Genomic DNA, 18,740 nt, shown 5'->3' on the forward strand with positions numbered 1-18,740 from the left:
ACGAGGGTCACTTGGAAAACATGTTGGAACGCGGCCCCGAGGACTAGAGCTTGATACCTGTGACCTTTGACCATGATATTTCCCTAATAAAGTGGCCTGTTATTAGGTACACTTGAAAATGGCGGTGTACCTAATAGAGTGTCCAAGTGACATCACGGATCAGCCAATCAAAAGTCGGGGTGAGGGTGGGTGTGGCATTTTTCACTTTCGAATCAATTTTTATTTGCCAAGTTTGAGCATGCCAAACAAGGAATTTGACTCTGGTACATCATGTTCTCGTTCCATTTAGGTAGCCAGTAACCTGAAAACAACTGCAAAACAAAAGTTGTTTTCCTTTCAACCTTTTACTCAAACACATTCAGTATAATAACACTATTGGGCGTGGCCCATTATTTGAGAAGCACTGCTTTATATCAAGCAGCTTGTGCTCCAGTCAATAAAAAAAAAGTAGCCATGAGATTTAATTGCTCCAACCAAAATTAAGTACAAAAGATTAGCACTGTACACATAATTATCCCAAATATTACTGAAAAAATCATTTGTAAAATTATTTCATCAAACATTGAAGTGACAGGAGAGACACAAAAAAACATTACGGCAGACGAACAGTTACAAAACGTACAACAATGAAGAAGAAATGCATGCGCGGATTACAAATCCGGTGAAATAATGACAGCACATTTGTGAAAAACATTTTGTCCCTGATACCGCTTGTGTGAGCAGAGTTGAGAGAATTCTTCCACATAATCTACTACATGCTGCCTGTTAATGCTTATGAACTTGTATAATGTTGTAAATGCCACCTTTCAGAAGGGCTTGGGAAATTTTAAGTGCTTCGTTTAGCTGTGATTGGCCTTTGCCGCGCAAGACGGCAATGTGACGCGCTGCTCGTCCATTCGCTTGGCTTGTGAGCGCATGATGAGGCTGAAGAAGTCCTCGTCCGGTACTGTGGGTCCACGAGGTGGAGGAGGGGGAGGTGCGCAGCGCTGGTCGTCCAAACGGGTCCCCTGGAAACAACAAAAGACCCAGTAACCATCCACGTTGTAGAAACATAGCACAAAAGTAAGATGCATTGAAATCGGAACAATGCCCGGCCCACCTGGCACTTGACAAGCATGTCAAAAAAGTCTTCGTCGGGCTCGGCGTTGTCCACGTTGGCCATCAGGTGGCTGAGCACGGCCTGGTTGCTGTTCTGGTTGAGTCTGAGGCCCGGCAGGCTCCCGCCTGCGGCTGAGGTGTCCTCTAGCCGCCGGCCTTGATTGCCAGACACGTTAGTGGACTCGGAAACGGCTGTCAGGGAAGTGAGGATGAATTTATAAATTGATTTTGATTTTTGATCAAACATTGATCACCATTTTTTTATGGTGAGACTCACATTTCCTGATGATCCTCGGCGGAGACTGGGGTCCGCCGTTGAGCGACAACCTGCTGCTGCCTTTCTCCCGAATGGAGCAGCGCTGGTCGTCCATGCGGTTGCTCTGGAAGCGAGTGAGGAGGTCGAAGAAGCCTTCGTCGCCGAGCATGTCAGGACTGGATCGCTAAGCGGCAAACACAGCCGACGATCAGGCCCCATCATGAAGGCTGAGCGTGTCCGTGAGTTTTTTCTACCTTGTGGCCGCTTTCCAGGGTGTTACTGGCATCCTGGAGGACCTTACCGGAACCTCCGCTAGACTTGAACTTCTTCCCGCGTAGACGGCTGACGAAGAACAACTTGGAGGAGCTCTTGGTGAAGGTGGGCTTGCTTTGTTTGCTCAGGATGTCGCTGTTCCACTTCTGACCCTTCACAACAACAACAAACACTCGTCATTGGTGTCAAGCAAACAAGTGATTATTAGTGTGTGTGATGTGCGTACGTTCATCTTGTCAGGCGTGAGCTTCATCAGCTCCAGGTTCTCCATGCTGTGCCTCCTGCTCAACCTCGGCCTAGCCCCTGCAATGCAGACACCTGCTGATGGTGGCTGCTGAGGGGAAAACATCTTGGAGAGCATCCAAATAGCTCACCTTGCAACTTGTAGTCGATGTCCCTGTTTTCAGACAGGGTGGAGTTGTTGGTGCTGTAGCTCAGACCTAACACTGTCTGCAGATCTGTCACGTTCATACGTGCTGTCAGCTCGCCGCTCCTGTCTCCTGTCTGGCACACGCAGAGATTATGAGCACCGATTAAATGCATCTCTGATTTTTGCGAGGGGCTTCACAAGACCAACCTCTTTGCAGATCTCCAGGTGCTTCTCAGCAAAGTGCATGGCCTGGTCATGGTTCCCGAGTGCAGTGTGGGCGTTTCCCAGACTCCAGCATGCTCGACCTTCTCCGATCCGGTCATTGAGGTCCTGGGCTATGATGAGGTGTTTGAGGTGGTAATCGATGGCTCTCTCGTAGTCCTGCAGCAGAGTATACGTGTTGCCCAGACTGTAGCACGCCTGAGCTTCCACCGCACGATCCTTCAGCTGCCTCGCTAGCTGCAACGTCCTCCTGGACAACCACGGACAGAAGACATTTCAAACTAGGGTTAGGGTTTCCATTTTGAATATGACCCGTGCTGTACTTTGTCAACTTACTTATAATGCTCAGCTGCCACTTCAAACTCTCCCAGGAAGATGTAAGCGTTTCCCAAGTTGCAGTAAGCTCGTCTTTCTGCCGAGCGGTCGCCGAATTCCTTCGCTATGAGCAAACGCTAAAGACAGATTGGAAGATTTACTTTTAGGGGACATCACACAAGATAAACTGCCTTTCCATGCCCTGCCCTCACCTGCTCGTGAGACGCCACGGCATTCCGAAAGTTCCCGAGCAGGTAATGAGTGTTCCCCAGATTCCCGTAGGTTCGACCCTGGGCGGCCCGGTCACCGACTTCTTGGACGAGGCCCAAATTTGCCCTGAAAGTGCACGCAGAGGGTCATTAACACAACACACAGTAAATCCTGGATACTGTGACGTACTCGTAATATTCCGAAGCCTTCCTCAGGGCCGCCATGACGTCCTCTGGGAAATCTCCAGGCTCTGCTCCGCTCCAGCAAATACTTTTTCCTTTCGCGTGGTACACGTTCCCAAAATTGTACAGAGCTCGCGCCTGACCCACCTGAGAGCCAGTCATCAGTAGTCACCAATGTGGTTTTACGTCTTTAATTACTATTCTTATTCTAAAGAATCAGAATAACATGCGTGAAAGCTTTCAGTACCTTGTCATTTACATCCCTGGCAATGTCCAAGTGCCTCTGACAGCACACCATGGCCTCATCAAACCTCCCCAACACCTTCAGTGTGTTGCCGAGATTGCCGCTGGCTTTGGCTTCTCCGAGGAGATCCCCGACGGTCCTGCACGTAGAAACGCCTTGAGACTCGGCGCGACGGGCTCGCTCGGCGTACCTGCGGCGACGCCACCGACCTGGTCAAGGTGAGGTCGTGCCGGTGGAACTCCAGCGCCTTGGCGTAGTCGTGCAGGTGGAAGTAGGCGTTGCCCAGCTGGCTGTAGATGGCGCTGAGCACCTGGAGGTCCTCCGTGCCGACCTGGATGGCGGCTTCGAAGAAGGACACGCCGGCTCGGTAGTCGCCCACCTTGCAGAGGCGCTCGCCCTCCAGCGCCAGCTCAAGGCACGACACCTCCATCCTACAGTGGTCACGGGATAAAAGAATGACTTTTTGACAAAGCTCGAAAGTACTACGCGGTCACTCGGACAAGATCACGAGAACTGACTGACTAAAAAACATCTTCTTGGGCAGTGAAAGGCTTCAGTGGAGGATGTTTGGCTGCTTCCTTCCATTCATTCAGAACAATAGATTGTGCAATTTACTGAGCAGTGTACAAGCACGCCCTTATTTGTTATGCTAGATCACATCCTTTCGTTAGCGCCGTTGGCTCTTGCAGCAGAATGTGGCAAGGTTGCAGGATAGAAAAACACAATACAACCACTGGTGGAGCTAGAGGGGGTGGGGGCACTGCCCCCCTCCTCGAGAATATAACCCTCCCCCAGGTTCCCTAACCCTTCCCCACACTTTAAGTCAATCTAAATGTATCACCGTGGATCGTGCGCCACTGTATGGTGGGAATGAAGTTGGAAAGAAGCAAGCCACGCCTACCAAGCCACGCACATGAAGGGAGCGTCAAACAATAGGTGGGTTTATATTTTCCTGGATGACATCAGGCTAGGCCAAGATAAAAGTCTCACTTTCTTTTCTCTGCAGGAAAAGTCCCTCCTTTGCTCCAAAGACATCAAAAGAATTCGATTTTCTTTTGGTTAAGGTTGATTATCTCATTTCCCCCTTCACACAACGTTGCAGTGGTATCATGAGATACGTCACTTGAGTGGGTGTGATGCGTACCAGCCTACCTGCCGCTTTTTCTTGCCTTACAACAACAACAACAGCATCTGGGAGGCATCTACTGAGGTTTCCACTGCATCCAGCAGAGGTGACCCCCTCAAAAAAGCAACTCTTTTGGTGCTTCCCCCAGACAAAAAAAAAATAGTTCCAGTGACATCAACGTGCCTGACGTCAGAGATATTAAAGACGAGAGGAACCCCAAAGGCGTGTGACACCGTCGACCGTGTTAAGCCTAAATGCAAGCAGGGCACGAAAAGACCCGGGTCAGCGTTCTGTGGGATCATCTTTATCGTCTTTCCCCTCTCCTCTGACCTGGTCACTCGAGATTACAGCGGCAGAAGCGCAACAGATTACAGGTCGGGCGAGCGCCTAAATAGATGCGGAGGCCGCTCGGGTAACCTAACCCTAACCCGATGGCGTCCATTGGGAAGGGCCATCCCAATATTGTTGACGGGCACACAAAGCAAGCAAGGGATAAATATTTTAGGGCTTGTTAAATATTGACGCTAGAGCTTGGACAGTGCACATTCGGCAGGTAATTAGAGATCCCTCCGGGATGTCTTCTGCCAAAATACTCTTGCCTTCAAACTCGGCGGATATGAACTAGAAAGTGAAAATGTATCCCAGTGGATTTCTCAAAGTACCATTGTAGTCATTAGAAATGAAGTCTGGGGGCTGACTCAGGAAGAAAGGTGGCAAATTAAGGTACTTAACCCTCAATTTGACCCCAATCACTATGACATCACCTCCATCAATTTCCTATGGAGGGACACAGGAAGCTATCCCAGCTGAAAGGCAGACTCCACTCTGGACTGGCTTCCAGTCAATCACTTTTATCGACGACCGGATAGATGGACCGATACTGTCACTGTCAAGTACATTAATATTCCCCATGGCCAATTATAAATGCTATTACAGAACAGCATATGCAAAAGGCAAGAGGTTCCTACCTGTAGCGAACATGGAAGGACTGATCCTCAGCTCTTGTGCTAATCACTGAGCCGTCTGTATCCATCGCTGTGCATAATATGAGGGAAAATCCTAATTTCGTTCCAGACCAAATGGTTGCGTTGAAAAATAAAGAAAGCACACGCAAAGAAGATCAAATTGGAAGTTAATGAAAGAAAATCAAAAAGTCCGCAGAAGGGAGGGAGGCTAGTGTGAGTCCATTGGGCTGCTTTGTGTCTTTTGCGTCCCTGCCCCTCAGTCTCCCCCTGGGTGGCCCTCTGTGGAGAGAATACAAGATGCTGTATGTGAAGCCTCTTTCTGACCACGCGGCGCCATGGCAACACCCACCAAACAGCGGCAAGCTGAGTGAGGCGAGGCGAAGGAAGGGAAGAGCGAGTGAGTGCAGGGCGGGAATGGAAAAGGATGGTGGTCAGCACACGCAAGCTGTCAATCAAAGGCCAGCAGATGAGCTCGAGAGTTGCTAAGGCCATCCAAGCTATGAGAATGCAAAAAGCTTTTCCCCAAAACAAGCTATGAAACAGTCCAGAACATCCTCCAGAGGAAGGAAAATAAGCATGTATGAAGAACCTAAAGATAAGCAAGCAACCAGAGCCAACCGTTAGCTCATTTCTCCATGAGGTCATACTGCAAACCACCCTCCTCTCACGGCAATGTTTTGAAATGAATTTAAAATGAGAAATCAGTGATTTGGTATTAAAGTTTGAGGGATATTTAGAGTGTAAATAATGAACATATACAATTAAAATGGTCAAGATGTTTCTATGTTTACTATATATGACTGCACCTAATGAAGTGTCTGCTGACCCGAGACCCCAAAGAAAGGCTGATTGAGATTTATGAGAGAAATGACTGCCCCAGACACCACATAGCGAGAATACCCTGGAGCAACACACATGTCAAAGGGATAAAAATACAAATCTTGACATACTGACCTGTAGCTCCTTCTCACGGGGGCAGGAAACCTAGAAAGCCTGCAGGGAGAGTAATAATATTATTAATGATCATTTTACATTTAAGTTTTGTGCATATTTGTCATAAAAAAGTAACACTGTCTATGAACTTGGATGATCACTGAACAATATATTTTCACTGTAAATGGATGAGCAAATGATTGCATTGGTTGCAAGAATGAAAGAATATTTAATATTTAATACTACAATCGACTGGATAAATATCAGACGTATATGGAGGCAATCATTAATGGACATTTTATCCAACAAATACAATCCCCCTCTTGACAAAGTTAAGGGTGAGCGGGTTAGCGTGTTAGCTGCAAACTTACGTGAGTCGATCCAGTTCGAACAGCTCGTGCGTATTCTTCTTTTTTTGTTTACGATAATAATCCCTACAGCCGTGCGAGCAATAGACGCATTGCGGATAAACACTATTTGACAGCCATAGTTTCATGCATTTTGTTAAACTTCGAAAGTACTTCTTAGTTGGCGTTTTTTTCTTTCCTTTTTTTTGGGGGGGGGGGGGCCCGTAGTAGTGACGTCAGTATTTTTGTATAATAGCCAATCCGAGGACGGTATTCAAAGAAAGCCACGCCCAGGACTCCAAGTCATTGGTCCAATCGATTTGAATGGAACGATGGTATGACGTATTGTAAATTCGCTGTCATTGTGCCATACAAATTACAACCTATAAAAAGTAGTAATTGAATCACGATGGTGTGGTGAGAAATTTGATTCTATTTTTATTTAACCAATTGATGCTTGCTAAATGAAAGCGAGAACTTCTTTAAAAAATAAAAACTGAAAAATAAAAAATAAATGAAAATTCAGGGGTCATTTCCGCTGTTGTTGCTAGGCAACCAGACGCCTGACAGCGCACGTCGAGATGGACACCACTAACTTGCAATATTAATGATGGCGCAGAAACAAAACCTGCCCAAGAAAACATTTGTCAAGACAGAAGTTGGTAGAAGCTTTGGACTTATTTACTTGCAGAGGTGACGTTTTGTTGCAGACATATTTATTTTCATTTAAGGACCAGTATATTACTTGAGTAAGTAGGCCTACCATCTTTTAAGCATTTGAATGTTAATGACTTGACAATTGTGACACACTGACTTTTTGACACAAGCAGGTAGCCGATCCAGGATATTATGCAAAACTTTTTGTTTAGTATTGTTGCTTTCTTCTTGCTTTAGTGATTAGTGATGTTTCATTATACATTAAATTACATTATGAAATTATTTAAAAGAGCACTGTTATGTGAGTGAATAAAATTACTGTACTTTGATGTGTTAACTTGTTCCACTGTCTTCATAAAAAAATAAAAAAATAAAAAAGGCTGGCTTACAAGGTCTACTCGTAGGTCATGGAAGGGAAACAAGATTCGGATGATGTCCAGGAAGAACGCAAAACAACTTTATTATGGGAAAAGTGCATCCAGCAGAGAATCATGGTGGATCTCAGTGAAGATGAAAGTCTCCACTTAAGTGACCTGCAAGCTTCTTGTCCAGCTTTGTCGCAGGCAAAGTCTGTCGTGTCTGAGACCAGCATTCATTTTAGTGGTGAGTCACATTTGCCACAGGTTGATGACTGCAACAAGTAATTGCGTCAAAGACAAAAAGAAAGAAGCAAAGAAAAAAAATGTAGACTCTAACAAACACAAAGACAATACTAATTTGTTTCTTCAAATATGACTCTGCTTCAGACTCTATTCTTGTCAGGAGTGACACGGTGCCACCAACTAAGAGCAACGTGGATCTCCGAAATCAAGAACATGAGGACTCTGGGCAAAATACTAGCGATGAGGATCAGGAGGAGCTCCCTTACGACGGCGACCATTCTAAACATCTTGATTTTGTTGGACCTCATGTGGAGAAAGAAGAAGAGGATGTCACTGACAAACAGGATAAAGAGGTCATCCCACCTTGCACTGGACCTCCACCAGTAGACATTAACCAGCTGTTGCTGCGGCATTTCTCCCAGGAGGAATTGCTGCAGAGTGGAAGGTTGATTGAAGCCGAGACCCTTCCAGAGGTTTCCCTGCTGGAGAGTGTAGATGACCTCCTCGGTAGCAAATCGACACGCAACGACACGGAGGTGTCGGCCAGCATTTCCGAGGAACCTTCTGTCAGAAGTTTTTACAGCGACGGCAACAGTCCATCAAAAAGAGAATGTGAGGAAGAGGACAAGACAGCATCCAGTCCAGATGAGAGTGTTGCAGCACCAGCAAAGTGTGAAGAATCCCAAGTTCACATGAGGAAAGTTTCACATTTACGCAGTAGGTCCTTTGGCGAGCTGAAGTACGGCCAGGGTCAAGTCCATTACCCTCTTCCTGACTTCTCCAAAGTTGCCCCTAAGGTTAAAATTCCAAAAGGACCCAGTGGTCCAGTCAGGCTTGTTCCTCAAGTTCCCAGTCCCATGGTCCGAGCCCAGTCCGAGCCGGGAATGTTAGAGGTGATCAGCAGGGTCCTGGAAGACTCAGGCCTTCAACCTTCAGAGATGCCTCAAGTCCTCAAAGACACACAGGACCAGACCGGTCCTGACTTGGTGCATCACTTTAAGGTTTGCCTCTTCTTTTACTGCTTCATGGGAACAAATGTGTAGTTTTTAGGTTGAACATAATCACAGTTCATTATTTGTGATTTTTTTTTTGGGGGGCAGATTTTTGTGGTAGTTTTTATCATCTTTAAAAAAAAAAAAACAAACAAACACCAGTTTGCTGTTTTTTTGCAATCTGGTGGCATTTTTCTGCCAAGAAAATAATTGAGTTGAGCAGCTTCATTTAGATAAAAGTAGTCTTTTAGCGCCACCTTGTGGTATCTAAAGGAAATTACATCTTAAAATATTCTCTTTAAATCATCTCTTTAGGATGAATATGATCAACTACTGGCCAAATATGGCAGGGTGGAGAATCTCTTTCTGGAGCTTTCTTCAGACATTTGCAATGAAGGAAACCCCAAGGATGGAAGCCATGTTGGATCAGAAGCTCCTCACATTCTAGCACTGGGTATGTTGCTGCCTACAACAGCGAAAAAGACAGAGGATGTTCCGTTTGTTTCCATGGAGACATATGGGGTCAAGTGACACGATTCTGGTTTCTTTTGTTCCGGCTGCTTAAGTTACTTGAAAGTGACTCACCATAAACACAAAGGGGATTCAATTATTTTGAGTCATTTTCCTTTATGTACATATCTAACCTTTTTTCTCTCTCACAACTTTAAATGATCTCGCATGAAATTAATTTTTGTTTCAGAGAACAATGTTGAAAAAGTCAAATTAGGTCATCAGAATGAGATGAAGCCCAACACATTCGATCAAGATGGCGGCAGTGAGGCTGAGAAAATGACTGCTGAGCTGAGAGCTGTCCTTAGTCACTTCATGCAAACGGTCAGTTCAAAAAACTTTGATCTATTTACAAAACATCAACAAAACATCTTTGCAGGTGGATGAGTTCAAGCAGAGTGTGACCAACATGTCGGCTAGCACAGAAGAACAACGAATGGTAAGCGGCCATCACAACTCAGAAGATCAAACTGAGCTAATTGTAACTTGGATTTGCTGGTAGATCTTAAGGAGCTTGATGGAAGCACAAGATCAACTGGAAAGAAAATACATGAGCAAGAAAGAAGAGCACCGAGCTATGGAGATGAAAAACGACTTGGGCCTGTGCAGAAACATCGGAACGTTCGACCCCAACAGGTGCGCCCTCGATGGATTGAGCTCCATTTGTGAGTGGAAAAGTCATGTGACCGTCTGTTTACGTTGCGAGCAGGTTGGTGGAAGGGGATATCTTTCGGGCGGGTATGCACCTGGAGGATATTAAGGAGATGATCGACAAAAGCACGTGCGAGAGGAGCATCTCGCCTCTCTTGTGGTCAACCCCTACCACAAACAAGCTGTCAGTGAAGGCCACGCCTCCACCAGCACAGCATCAGGTAACACACTTTGACCTTGAGAAAAAAATAAAGATATGAGTTGGCCATTGTGTCATTTTTCAGGGGTCAAGTGTAAGTTTGATTGCGGCGACAAAGTCTGAGGCACAACTGGAGGACGAGAGCAGTAAAAATGACCGATTGAAGGAAAGGAGTGAGCTCATATGCAATGACTCAATTCAAGTCAACAGGTGAGGATGTCGAGGATGGAAAAGCAAAACTGCCGAAATAAATAAGTAAAAATAAAAAATAAATGCAAAATAATAACAAAGACAACATCAGAAAAATATAATAATAATACAAAACAAGCTGGGGTACGAAACAAGCTGGGATACAAAATGTACTGTACGCCACTATTCATTTTCTCCTTCCTGCAGGCAGATTGTGTTTCAGGTTGCCATGTCGGTGTTTGGTTCCATTGCGGTCAGCTTAAGTGTTTGGGATTGTGTGCAGGTTTTCTGTCTCTGTGGAGGGACCTCTGGATTCTGACGATGAGGAGAACCGTGAAGAAGAGGAAGGACGAGCTAGCGGTGGAATCAGTGGGAAATGGACATCAGGAAGGTCAGTGGTTTTATTATGGATGCATTAAGTTTGTTTGCATCAAACTGTCAAAAACTGCAATAGCACGCAAGGTGGCGTTCCAAATCAAGAATGCGACCTTGGTGAAGGTGTCAGACTGCCTGTGGAGGTCCACTCTGCATCTAATGCACATGCATGCAGAGAGACAGACAGCGGATTTGGGAGTTCCTACTTGAATCAGTCCGGTGGAATGTTGCATCTTAATCATTCCTCCATAGAAAGGTAAAAGACATGATCACTGACATTTGTTTTTACAACCTAAATTCTAGAATGTCGATACACAGCTCCAATGTGGTTTTAGTCCACAGGCCTTTCCCGGAATACCCAGTGATGGACTTTACATGTCAGACAGTGAAGGATCCTCCCATAATTTGTTGACAACTATCCATCCAAAGGACCTAGGCAGTCGACGGCAGAAATCTGCATTCCAAGCACAGCCTGAAGGTTCAGCAGCTGCAGTAGAACGATGGGTGCAAGATACCATTAAAACGTCTTCTCTCAAGCTGCAGGGTAAGTCAATCCTTCATTCTCATCATCGCCATGACCATTCAAGTAAATTTTCCTCATCCATGACCTGAACAGATCCTGATGAAAACCATCTCCACGCCTCTGAACCAAACCTGATGGATGCAGGGCAAAGAGAAAGGAATCTGTGCACTTGTCATAGGTCAATACCTACTAATCTCTCTTCATTTTCTACTTGGTGACCACATCTGTGATGTGTATGTGTGTGTCCAGTGAGGCTATCCTGGCCTTGCAGGTAGAGGTGTCAAAATTGAAGAAAGACCTGGAAGAAGGTCTGGTCCAGTTGCCTCACCTAGCAAGAAAGATGGATTACCTGGCCTCCAAATACAGGCACGAGCGCCAGGAGCATAGGTCCAAAACCAAAGGCAGGAACAACTACAAGATAGCCAGGTAGGAGGAACTGATACATGAAGCCTAGAAAAAAGAAAAACTAACACCATCATTTCAAACTCTAGCTTGTGGAAGTCATCAAGCAGCAGACAGAGTTTGAGTAATTTCAACTCGAGACAGTTAAAACCTGAAGACTGGATTCCAACAGAGATGGAGCCAAGAAAGAGAAAAGGTTGGCCACTTCGATGTCTTACTTGTCGTCTCTTGATATATTCTAAAACTGAGACACGTTGCTAATAGCAACATATTAAATAAAAATAATGTAATAAATTAACATAATAAAAACAGACAATTTCCCCTTTGTGCTGGGTTTTTAAATATTTCACAATGCACAATAAAAAAAAAAAAAAACACATTTACCTCATTGTTTATTCCTTCCAGCAGAGGGCGTCATCATCAAAGAGAGACGCTTTCTTCTCACACCTGAGCAAAGGCCACTGCTCCAGGTCAGCTATGGTTCCTCCTGCAGTCTACCTGCCAGGTAAGCACACAAACACATTTCCCAGCTGGCAATTTCACATGAAATTTTTTTTGTCATATTCAGCTACAAATTGAAAGAACCGCACACAACCAATCAGAGGAAGCGTTCCACCCAGTCCGACTCAGCGCTGCTGCCGAGCGATGTGTACTTTCAGCACACTCTATCTCCTGCCTTCCAAAAGCCTGGCTGCAGGATAGGAAGCAAGGTGGTCTTTCCCTAAACACGAACCATATTCTTCCATTACAAACACTTGATGTTGATTTCCTCCTTGGGTTTTCAAGGAGGAGGAAATGAACAGGACTCTGGACCAAGCCATCGAGGCCGCTCGTAGCATGAAGAGGACAACGGACCGCATGGCCAAGAGACTGACGGAAGACCTGGCCAAAGCTCAGCTCCTCCCGCAGCAACATTCCGCCATGAGGGTTCAAGAAACATTGAATGGTTTTGCACAAAAACAGCATAAAATCACAAGAGACAGTTTCTAATGTATCACACGGACAAATATTTTTGACTCCAGGGGACTTTTTTATGAAATGTAATAATTTACCTCCACTAGAAATAATATGGTCATCTATAAAATACTGGTGGACCAATCAGGACAAGCATTATTCTGTGTTAGCACTAGCATAAATGCTAATTACTGGCTTGACCAAAACATTGATGGATACACGCAAAACTGTTAGAGTTGCATGTTTTTAGTTTAGCACAAGTGAACAACATTGATTCAAAGTTAAATATAACTGAACTGTACTTGAATTGTATTTTTTTTTTCTCAATTTCCTGATATTTCAACTGTTTCAGCTTACAATTGGTTTGTCATTTGATGCTCACAATCAGCCACAAGGCTAACCCCATAAACGATAAATCAAATTAAAAAATAGGTCAGAATAAAATTACAGGAAAATCCCGCGGGGTCAAATAAGTTATCAGCCGCCACCGCCTATTTAACGCATCCAATGGCCGTCCGTCTCACGGGCCTTTGAGCACCAAACGTGTCCTCTTACCGAGTTTGTGTTGGGTCAGTGTTGGTTGCGGGCTATCGTGTTCTACTGTTGTTCCGAACGGGGATTCATCCAAACGACATGACTGAATGGTTCTTGTCGATTGTTCAGAGCAATGGATGCAGTTTTTAGTGTTTACTAACCTGAGGGCAAACTGGCTGGAATAACTTCTATCATGCCAAGAAATATACTATCCACCTGTTTCTTTATGCAGGTGTAACAACACCTGTGCTGTATAATGACACTGAAGACAAACTCTATCAAATACTGTAATTTTATGGAGAAAAAAAATTCACCTTTTGGATATCTATTAATTTGAGTGTTTTATTATTTCTATTTATTTTATTTATTTATTTTATTTACTTATTTATCTATTCACTGATTTATTTAGCATATGCTTATTATTATCCGAGTCAACCAAATACAAGATTTATATTAAAGGCTTATTAACTTGTATACGTAAATTCTTCCAATGTTTGAAAGACGAGCTTCTTCCTCTCACTCAGATAGGCCACCCAAACGACCCCCGAGGGGCGGAGTTTCAGCCCTCGGGCCCTTTGGTATTTGCAGAAACAATATCGGCTCATCTGAGGGAGCAAAAGCAACCAGAGAGCTCTGCGTTTCTTTCAAGTTATTTACCCCCCCAAAAAAAAAAAAATCATCTTGCCTCCAGGCTGTGAAGAAAGTGTGCAGCCATGGCAACAACATGGCTGATGCTGCTGAAACTCTTTTGGACCATCTCACAGGTAAGTCATGATTGCTTTGTCTCATTATTGGGGATTATTTCTCTTCACATTTAAAATGATATTCTCTCCTCCTTACCTACTTACAGGGTTCAGACTTTTTAATTTAACCATTTTATTTGCAGATCAACAATCTATTGCATTGTGAACACACAGGCCCTTTTGATTTTCACAGCTTTCATCAAGTGTGTGTGGCATGCACACCCTTCCTTGAATGGACAAATTCATTCGGACCTGAAAGAAATACCTTGACTGAAATCCGTGTTGAGTGAAAGCAATGCGCAGCCTGCTGCTTCTCTTGTTCCCTCGGAATATAATAGTCATCACCCCCCTGACCTTCCATTGATGTCCCTGAAAAACATAGTGTCATTTATAAACCGTTGCATTTATTGACCACTTTTTGTCATTTTCAGATTCGCACAGCTAATTTTTCACTCAATTTTCTTCTCTAAATGGATTTTTTTTTTCCCTTGTATAAACAGACGTCATTATCTCTGATTCCTCCAGAAGTCACTTTCTCTGTCTTTACGGTCACATCCAAAAGTATGACCATGCAGTGGACAAGCTATACCGGCGCCACCTCCTACAAGATAACAGCGACGCCCAAAAACTTTCAAAATGACTCGGTTTTTGCTCAGTTCAGCGGCGACTCGACGATGGGCTCGGTCAGCTCTCTGTCGCCAAATACTGTGTACGCCGTGCAACTCCAGGCCATGGATGATGCTCTCAACGTGCTGGGCAGTGCAAAAACTGAGGAGACAACAGGTCAAGTGGACTTTTTATAAAACCATCTTGGGCTGACATCCTTTGCGACCGCATTAACGTATTTACATCCATCATTAGCCCCTGAAGTGCCCGGCGTTGTGCGGGCCTACTCCAAGCACAGCGACAGCATCACTGTGGAGTTTGCAGAAGTTGCCGGGGCAACCGGCTACAATCTGAGGGCAGTGTTTCAGAGCGGTGATTTCTTCTCCGAAAGTGTAGTGAGCAGCTCCCCAGCCACCGTGGTTGGGCTTCAGCCCTATACCAACTACAGGCTGAGCGTCATGTCAATCAACTCGGGAGGGCGGAGCCAACCTTCACGCCCCATCCAGGTCAAGACAGGTGGGAATTAGACAATGTGTATATAATGTTTATTGATCCTGGAACCGATCGTGTATTACTGTACCAAATATGAGTGATGGCCATTTCCAACCAATTTCACTTGGTCGGCCTTTCGAAACAATTCAAGCTAATCTGTGTACAAAGACTGCCATAGTGTTGTTCCCATAGAACAATAACTTGTCTCACTCCGCTGGCCATAACAGTGTGTCGTTTCACTTCTCATTGTCATCGGCACGGAGATCTTCAGCCTATGGAGAATGGTGGAAACTGTATCCATCCAATGAGATGCGGGGGTTTTATATAATGTAAAGAGAAACCATGAGAACAAGGTGTTGTTCACTCCCTAGGGAGAACGCAGTGACATCTAATCACAGGGACGCTCCCTGTTTTACATCTCTTGCAAAACAACTTTCAGTATTTGGTGCATCTTTGTATATTTTGTCTTCAGTGGTTATGGCACCTGAGTTGAGCACCTCTTCCCCTGACGATGATACCATCCTGGTCACGTGGTCCCCCGTTGACTACGCCATCCTCTACACGCTTTGCATCATCCGGCAAGGCTCCAGCACACGCCTCAAGGTCAACACCACTGACCACAACATGACCTTTGGTGACCTTGAGGCTGGCACAACTTACTGCATCAAGGGTGAAGCGTGGGACTCTGAGGGTCGTGCCGGTGACGACCTCACTGTGTGCCAGATCACACGTGAGCAGAAGACATTTTTACTTTGACGCGTATTCCGCAGTCGGTCTACATATTGGGTTTAGGTCATCGTATTTCATTTATAAATATGACAACAGCGTCAAGAATGGAAAGCAATCTCTAAGTACCCACTTCACAGTGGAAGGCCGTATGATCTGGGAGAGGGAGGTTAGCGCCACCGTGGGAGTGATCAGTCTACTCTGATTATGGCCAATCAAGGCAATGCTTCTCATGCCTATGACTGAGATGCACTGACAGTTTGGAAATCACGATTACCAGCATTCGCACCAGATGCGCTGATTACAAAAATAGAGCCCAAAGTCAGGAGAAAAAAACAATTATCCAGACAATGGGAGACTCGTATGACACCACTACTGTATATTAATGTTCCTCTGGATTTTATTCAAAGGTCCACCACGTCCAGATTTGGTCCACATCCAGGTGACACTGGGTGGGTCCCTCGGCATCGTCGTGCACTGGATGTCAGTGCGAGGAGCTGAGAACTACCTGGCTTGGAGCACGACTGGGCAAAACTGTACAAACACAGGCAGTAACCACTGTTCCATCAGTCCAGTCGAATGTGGTCAGAATCACTCCATCTCTGTCACCGCTTTCAACTCGGCTGGACCCAGTTCCCCCTCACCTCCAGCAGACTACATTACATGTGGGTCTAACTCAGCCACACATAAACCAGACGCAGTAGCCTGTTCCCACTTCCATTCCTTTTGTGTTAGACCCATGTCCCCCAGACAACATCTGGGTGGAGGAAACCCAAGCTGACAACTGCTCAGTCATGTGGGATGAGATACCAGTCGTGGAGTACTATATGGTTTTCATAAAGAGGGACGACGGTACCGAGAAGTCGTGCAACACCACTGGAACCAGCTGCCACTTCCTGTGTGTGTGTGGTTATACCTACCTTACCAGCGTCTTCCCCTACAACCAGGCTGGCTCCAGTCCCTTCGCACATGTCCAGAACTACACCACCAGTAGGAAGCAAGTTGACCAACGTACATAGTTGACCAGTTGATCAACAATATTTTCCTTCCCTTCTCTATCCCCTCCCGCCAGTTCCATGCTGCCCGGAGGGTGTTTCTTTAAAGTCTGTTTCGACAGAGACCCTGAAGATCACGTGGTTACCGGTCAAAGGGTCAGAGCTTTACCAGACGACAGCAAAGCAGGTTGACGAGGTCATCCACTGTAATGACACGGCGCCGGTGTGCGCGCTGTCCGATTTGAGGTGCAATGGGGTTTATTCCGTGGTGGTCACGGCATGTAGCGAGCTACGAGGGTGCAACAGCACTTGCCCGCCACACACGCACGAGACAGGTAATGATGAGTGCTGCCACAGTTGTCGTATTGGGTCAGAGGTCAGAATAGGAATCCTCACTTGTCTGTCTTGTCTCTCTGCAGCTCCGTGTTCACCAGAGATTCGGACTATAATGCAGTTCAACCAGTCCTCATACAAAGTCCAATTCACCACCCCAAATACCCAAAATACAAATTACACCATCATTGCTACCGGGCGCTACGATAAACACACATGCCATGGAAGAAACACTTCCTGTGAGCTAACCCAGTTGCCCTGCGGTTCGAAGTACGAGGTTACAGCCGTGGCTACCACAACGGCGGGACAGAGTCTTCCCGGATACAGTAACATTTTAGAAACAGGTATTTCTCGATGAGCGGTCACAATGACTTTCATTTGAATCACCACATTTGTATCTCTTCAAGGTCCTTGCTGCCCTACGTCTATGAATGTCACCCAGGTCACGCAGGCCATGACCAACGTGACCTGGTCAACCGGACGAGGAGCTCGCTCCTACACTGCGACGCTGACTTCGTCACACGGACACGCCAAGTGTCACACCACCGATATCCATTGCTTGATGGGATGTATCAGCTGCGGGACCAACTACAGCGTGAACCTGGAAGCTATCAGCAGCTCTGGACACACGTCCGAGTGCAAATATCACGGTTTCTCATCAAGTAAATATAGCAAACGGTCTATTCGCCAATCAGATTATTTTGATGCTTCATTTTCTTCCAGGTGCTTGTTGCCCAACCAATGTCAAACTGTATCGTTGGGCAAACAACTCCCTAAGGGTGTACTGGCACTCAACATGGACGCCCCAGCAGCACACGGTGGAGCTATACGGGACAGCTGCCAATTACACGTGCTTGGCGGATGATAACAGCAAATTCTGCGACATCCAGGAGGAAAGCTGCGGGGATGTCTACACGGTGGTGGCGGCGCCGGTTGGACCCGGTGGGGTCAAAGTCAACTTCTGTCAGCAGAGGACTTATTCAGGTCAGTTGGCGCATATGTGGACAGCTCCATGCAGAAAAAATAATAACTGGGTTGTGTTGGTAAGCATTTATTTTAATTTATTCATTTTAATTAATTGTAATTAATTTATAAAATTTGAATTTATTAATTATTTTATTTTTTTCATTTTAATTCATTGTAATTAATTTATACAATTTTAATTAATTTATTTATTTTTGTGTTATTCTTAGTCCCCTGCCCAGGATTTAATGGTGGCATTGGTAAGTAACTACTAACTTACTCCATATTTTAATTTATAGGCTTTCCTATAACATAGCCTCTCTCTTCAGTGATCTCTCGCGGAAGAAGAAGCATAAAATAAGTCTTGGTAAGTTTCATGTGAATCATCTTGGGTGACTTATGTAAGCCTTAGACAAAGCTGAGATTGTTGCATGCGTGAAAGCAATTGATATAAAGCATGACGAGGTCATTGTTTTGCTCGGCAACATGATGCGCTATCTTGTAACTGCATCACAGGCTTACAGAAAACGAAATCAATGTGCCCATAGAAGTTTGGTAACAAAGCTAGAGAGAATAACAATATTAGCAAGCAACTTCTTCCTCCATTACCCATGGGACTCCCAACAGAAACTTGGCAGAGATGGTAAACGTGACTCAGGTAAAAGAAGATGCAAAAGGGCTGAAGGAACGTGACATCATTTGTTTGGGCTGTAAGACGATAAGGTGCTTGATGTATATACACGGACGGCCACA

General features: G+C 45.2%; 4 protein-coding genes across 8 annotated transcripts; 3 read left to right on the forward strand and 1 right to left on the reverse strand.

The window, feature by feature from the left end:
- Nucleotides 1-197: 197 nt before the first annotated feature.
- Nucleotides 198-14,171, reverse strand: gpsm2 (G protein signaling modulator 2). 3 transcript variants are annotated; one of them, XM_049747286.1, is made up of 15 exons: nucleotides 14,138-14,171; nucleotides 12,026-12,139; nucleotides 6,216-6,254; nucleotides 3,380-3,601; nucleotides 3,174-3,309; nucleotides 2,934-3,073; nucleotides 2,747-2,870; nucleotides 2,556-2,671; nucleotides 2,205-2,469; nucleotides 2,002-2,131; nucleotides 1,854-1,930; nucleotides 1,609-1,779; nucleotides 1,376-1,538; nucleotides 1,100-1,290; nucleotides 198-1,007 (listed from the first exon to the last, which is right to left on the reverse strand). In XM_049747286.1, exons 2-15 carry the CDS (start codon nucleotides 12,028-12,030, stop codon nucleotides 840-842), a joined length of 1,947 nt encoding a protein of 648 aa, XP_049603243.1. In that variant the 5' UTR covers nucleotides 12,031-12,139; nucleotides 14,138-14,171; the 3' UTR covers nucleotides 198-839. The 3 variants fall into 3 exon arrangements, with proteins under 3 accessions (XP_049603243.1, XP_049603242.1, XP_049603241.1); XM_049747285.1 differs by lacking the exon at nucleotides 14,138-14,171 and adding an exon at nucleotides 5,265-5,540 and having other exon boundaries at nucleotides 12,026-12,137; XM_049747284.2 differs by lacking the exons at nucleotides 12,026-12,139; nucleotides 14,138-14,171 and adding an exon at nucleotides 6,566-6,767.
- On the forward strand, nucleotides 7,104-10,760 carry aknad1 (AKNA domain containing 1). Of its 3 annotated transcripts, none has more exons than XM_068653525.1 (10): nucleotides 7,104-7,234; nucleotides 7,603-7,801; nucleotides 7,945-8,801; nucleotides 9,108-9,246; nucleotides 9,493-9,626; nucleotides 9,682-9,741; nucleotides 9,805-9,938; nucleotides 10,012-10,174; nucleotides 10,238-10,362; nucleotides 10,625-10,760. In XM_068653525.1, exons 2-10 carry the CDS (start codon nucleotides 7,606-7,608, stop codon nucleotides 10,758-10,760), a joined length of 1,944 nt encoding a protein of 647 aa, XP_068509626.1. In that variant the 5' UTR covers nucleotides 7,104-7,234; nucleotides 7,603-7,605. The 3 variants fall into 3 exon arrangements, with proteins under 3 accessions (XP_068509626.1, XP_049603245.1, XP_068509625.1); XM_049747288.2 differs by having other exon boundaries at nucleotides 7,110-7,290; nucleotides 7,578-7,801; XM_068653524.1 differs by having other exon boundaries at nucleotides 7,110-7,290.
- LOC137839543 (uncharacterized) lies at nucleotides 10,853-13,461 on the forward strand. The gene is made up of 8 exons (XM_068653527.1): nucleotides 10,853-10,972; nucleotides 11,052-11,260; nucleotides 11,333-11,417; nucleotides 11,489-11,665; nucleotides 11,731-11,837; nucleotides 12,047-12,146; nucleotides 12,210-12,351; nucleotides 12,428-13,461. Exons 1-8 carry the CDS (start codon nucleotides 10,941-10,943, stop codon nucleotides 12,629-12,631), a joined length of 1,056 nt encoding a protein of 351 aa, XP_068509628.1. The 5' UTR covers nucleotides 10,853-10,940; the 3' UTR covers nucleotides 12,632-13,461.
- A 203-nt stretch (nucleotides 14,172-14,374) lies between the features above and the next one.
- Nucleotides 14,375-18,348, forward strand: fndc7a (fibronectin type III domain containing 7a). Its single transcript, XM_049747348.2, has 11 exons — nucleotides 14,375-14,655; nucleotides 14,734-14,994; nucleotides 15,443-15,700; nucleotides 16,107-16,361; nucleotides 16,432-16,686; nucleotides 16,769-17,026; nucleotides 17,111-17,368; nucleotides 17,432-17,686; nucleotides 17,748-18,008; nucleotides 18,218-18,247; nucleotides 18,317-18,348. The coding sequence occupies exons 1-11, from the start codon at nucleotides 14,436-14,438 to the stop codon at nucleotides 18,346-18,348; spliced, it is 2,343 nt and encodes a 780-aa protein (XP_049603305.1). The 5' UTR covers nucleotides 14,375-14,435.
- Nucleotides 18,349-18,740: the final 392 nt, after the last annotated feature.

This window comes from Syngnathus scovelli, chromosome 17 (assembly GCF_024217435.2).
Source record: "Syngnathus scovelli strain Florida chromosome 17, RoL_Ssco_1.2, whole genome shotgun sequence".
In the NCBI taxonomy this organism is placed as follows: domain Eukaryota; kingdom Metazoa; phylum Chordata; class Actinopteri; order Syngnathiformes; family Syngnathidae; genus Syngnathus; species Syngnathus scovelli.

What these genes read in the sequence shown, in the direction of transcription:
- gpsm2 (XM_049747284.2), bottom strand. Translation starts at nt 6,690, where the DNA reads ATGAAACTATGGCTGTCAAATAGTGTTTATCCGCAATGCGTCTATTGC. An exon ending in CCCTGGAAAGCGGCCACAAG is followed by an intron (nt 1,539 to 1,608) that starts GTAGAAAAAACT and finishes TTTGCCGCTTAG; the next exon opens with CGATCCAGTCCTGACATGCT. An exon ending in ACATGCTTGTCAAGTGCCAG is followed by an intron (nt 1,008 to 1,099) that starts GTGGGCCGGGCA and finishes TGTTGTTTCCAG; the next exon opens with GGGACCCGTTTGGACGACCA.
- aknad1 (XM_068653525.1), top strand. Translation starts at nt 7,606, where the DNA reads ATGGAAGGGAAACAAGATTCGGATGATGTCCAGGAAGAACGCAAAACA. An exon ending in GCACAGAAGAACAACGAATG is followed by an intron (nt 9,742 to 9,804) that starts GTAAGCGGCCAT and finishes ATTTGCTGGTAG; the next exon opens with ATCTTAAGGAGCTTGATGGA. An exon ending in GACTCAATTCAAGTCAACAG is followed by an intron (nt 10,363 to 10,624) that starts GTGAGGATGTCG and finishes GATTGTGTGCAG; the next exon opens with GTTTTCTGTCTCTGTGGAGG.
- LOC137839543 (XM_068653527.1), top strand. Translation starts at nt 10,941, where the DNA reads ATGTTGCATCTTAATCATTCCTCCATAGAAAG. An exon ending in AATCATTCCTCCATAGAAAG is followed by an intron (nt 10,973 to 11,051) that starts GTAAAAGACATG and finishes ATGTGGTTTTAG; the next exon opens with TCCACAGGCCTTTCCCGGAA. An exon ending in AATCTGTGCACTTGTCATAG is followed by an intron (nt 11,418 to 11,488) that starts GTCAATACCTAC and finishes GTGTGTGTCCAG; the next exon opens with TGAGGCTATCCTGGCCTTGC.
- fndc7a (XM_049747348.2), top strand. Translation starts at nt 14,436, where the DNA reads ATGACCATGCAGTGGACAAGCTATACCGGCGCCACCTCCTACAAGATA. An exon ending in TCCAGCAGACTACATTACAT is followed by an intron (nt 16,362 to 16,431) that starts GTGGGTCTAACT and finishes CTTTTGTGTTAG; the next exon opens with ACCCATGTCCCCCAGACAAC. An exon ending in CAGTAACATTTTAGAAACAG is followed by an intron (nt 17,369 to 17,431) that starts GTATTTCTCGAT and finishes TATCTCTTCAAG; the next exon opens with GTCCTTGCTGCCCTACGTCT.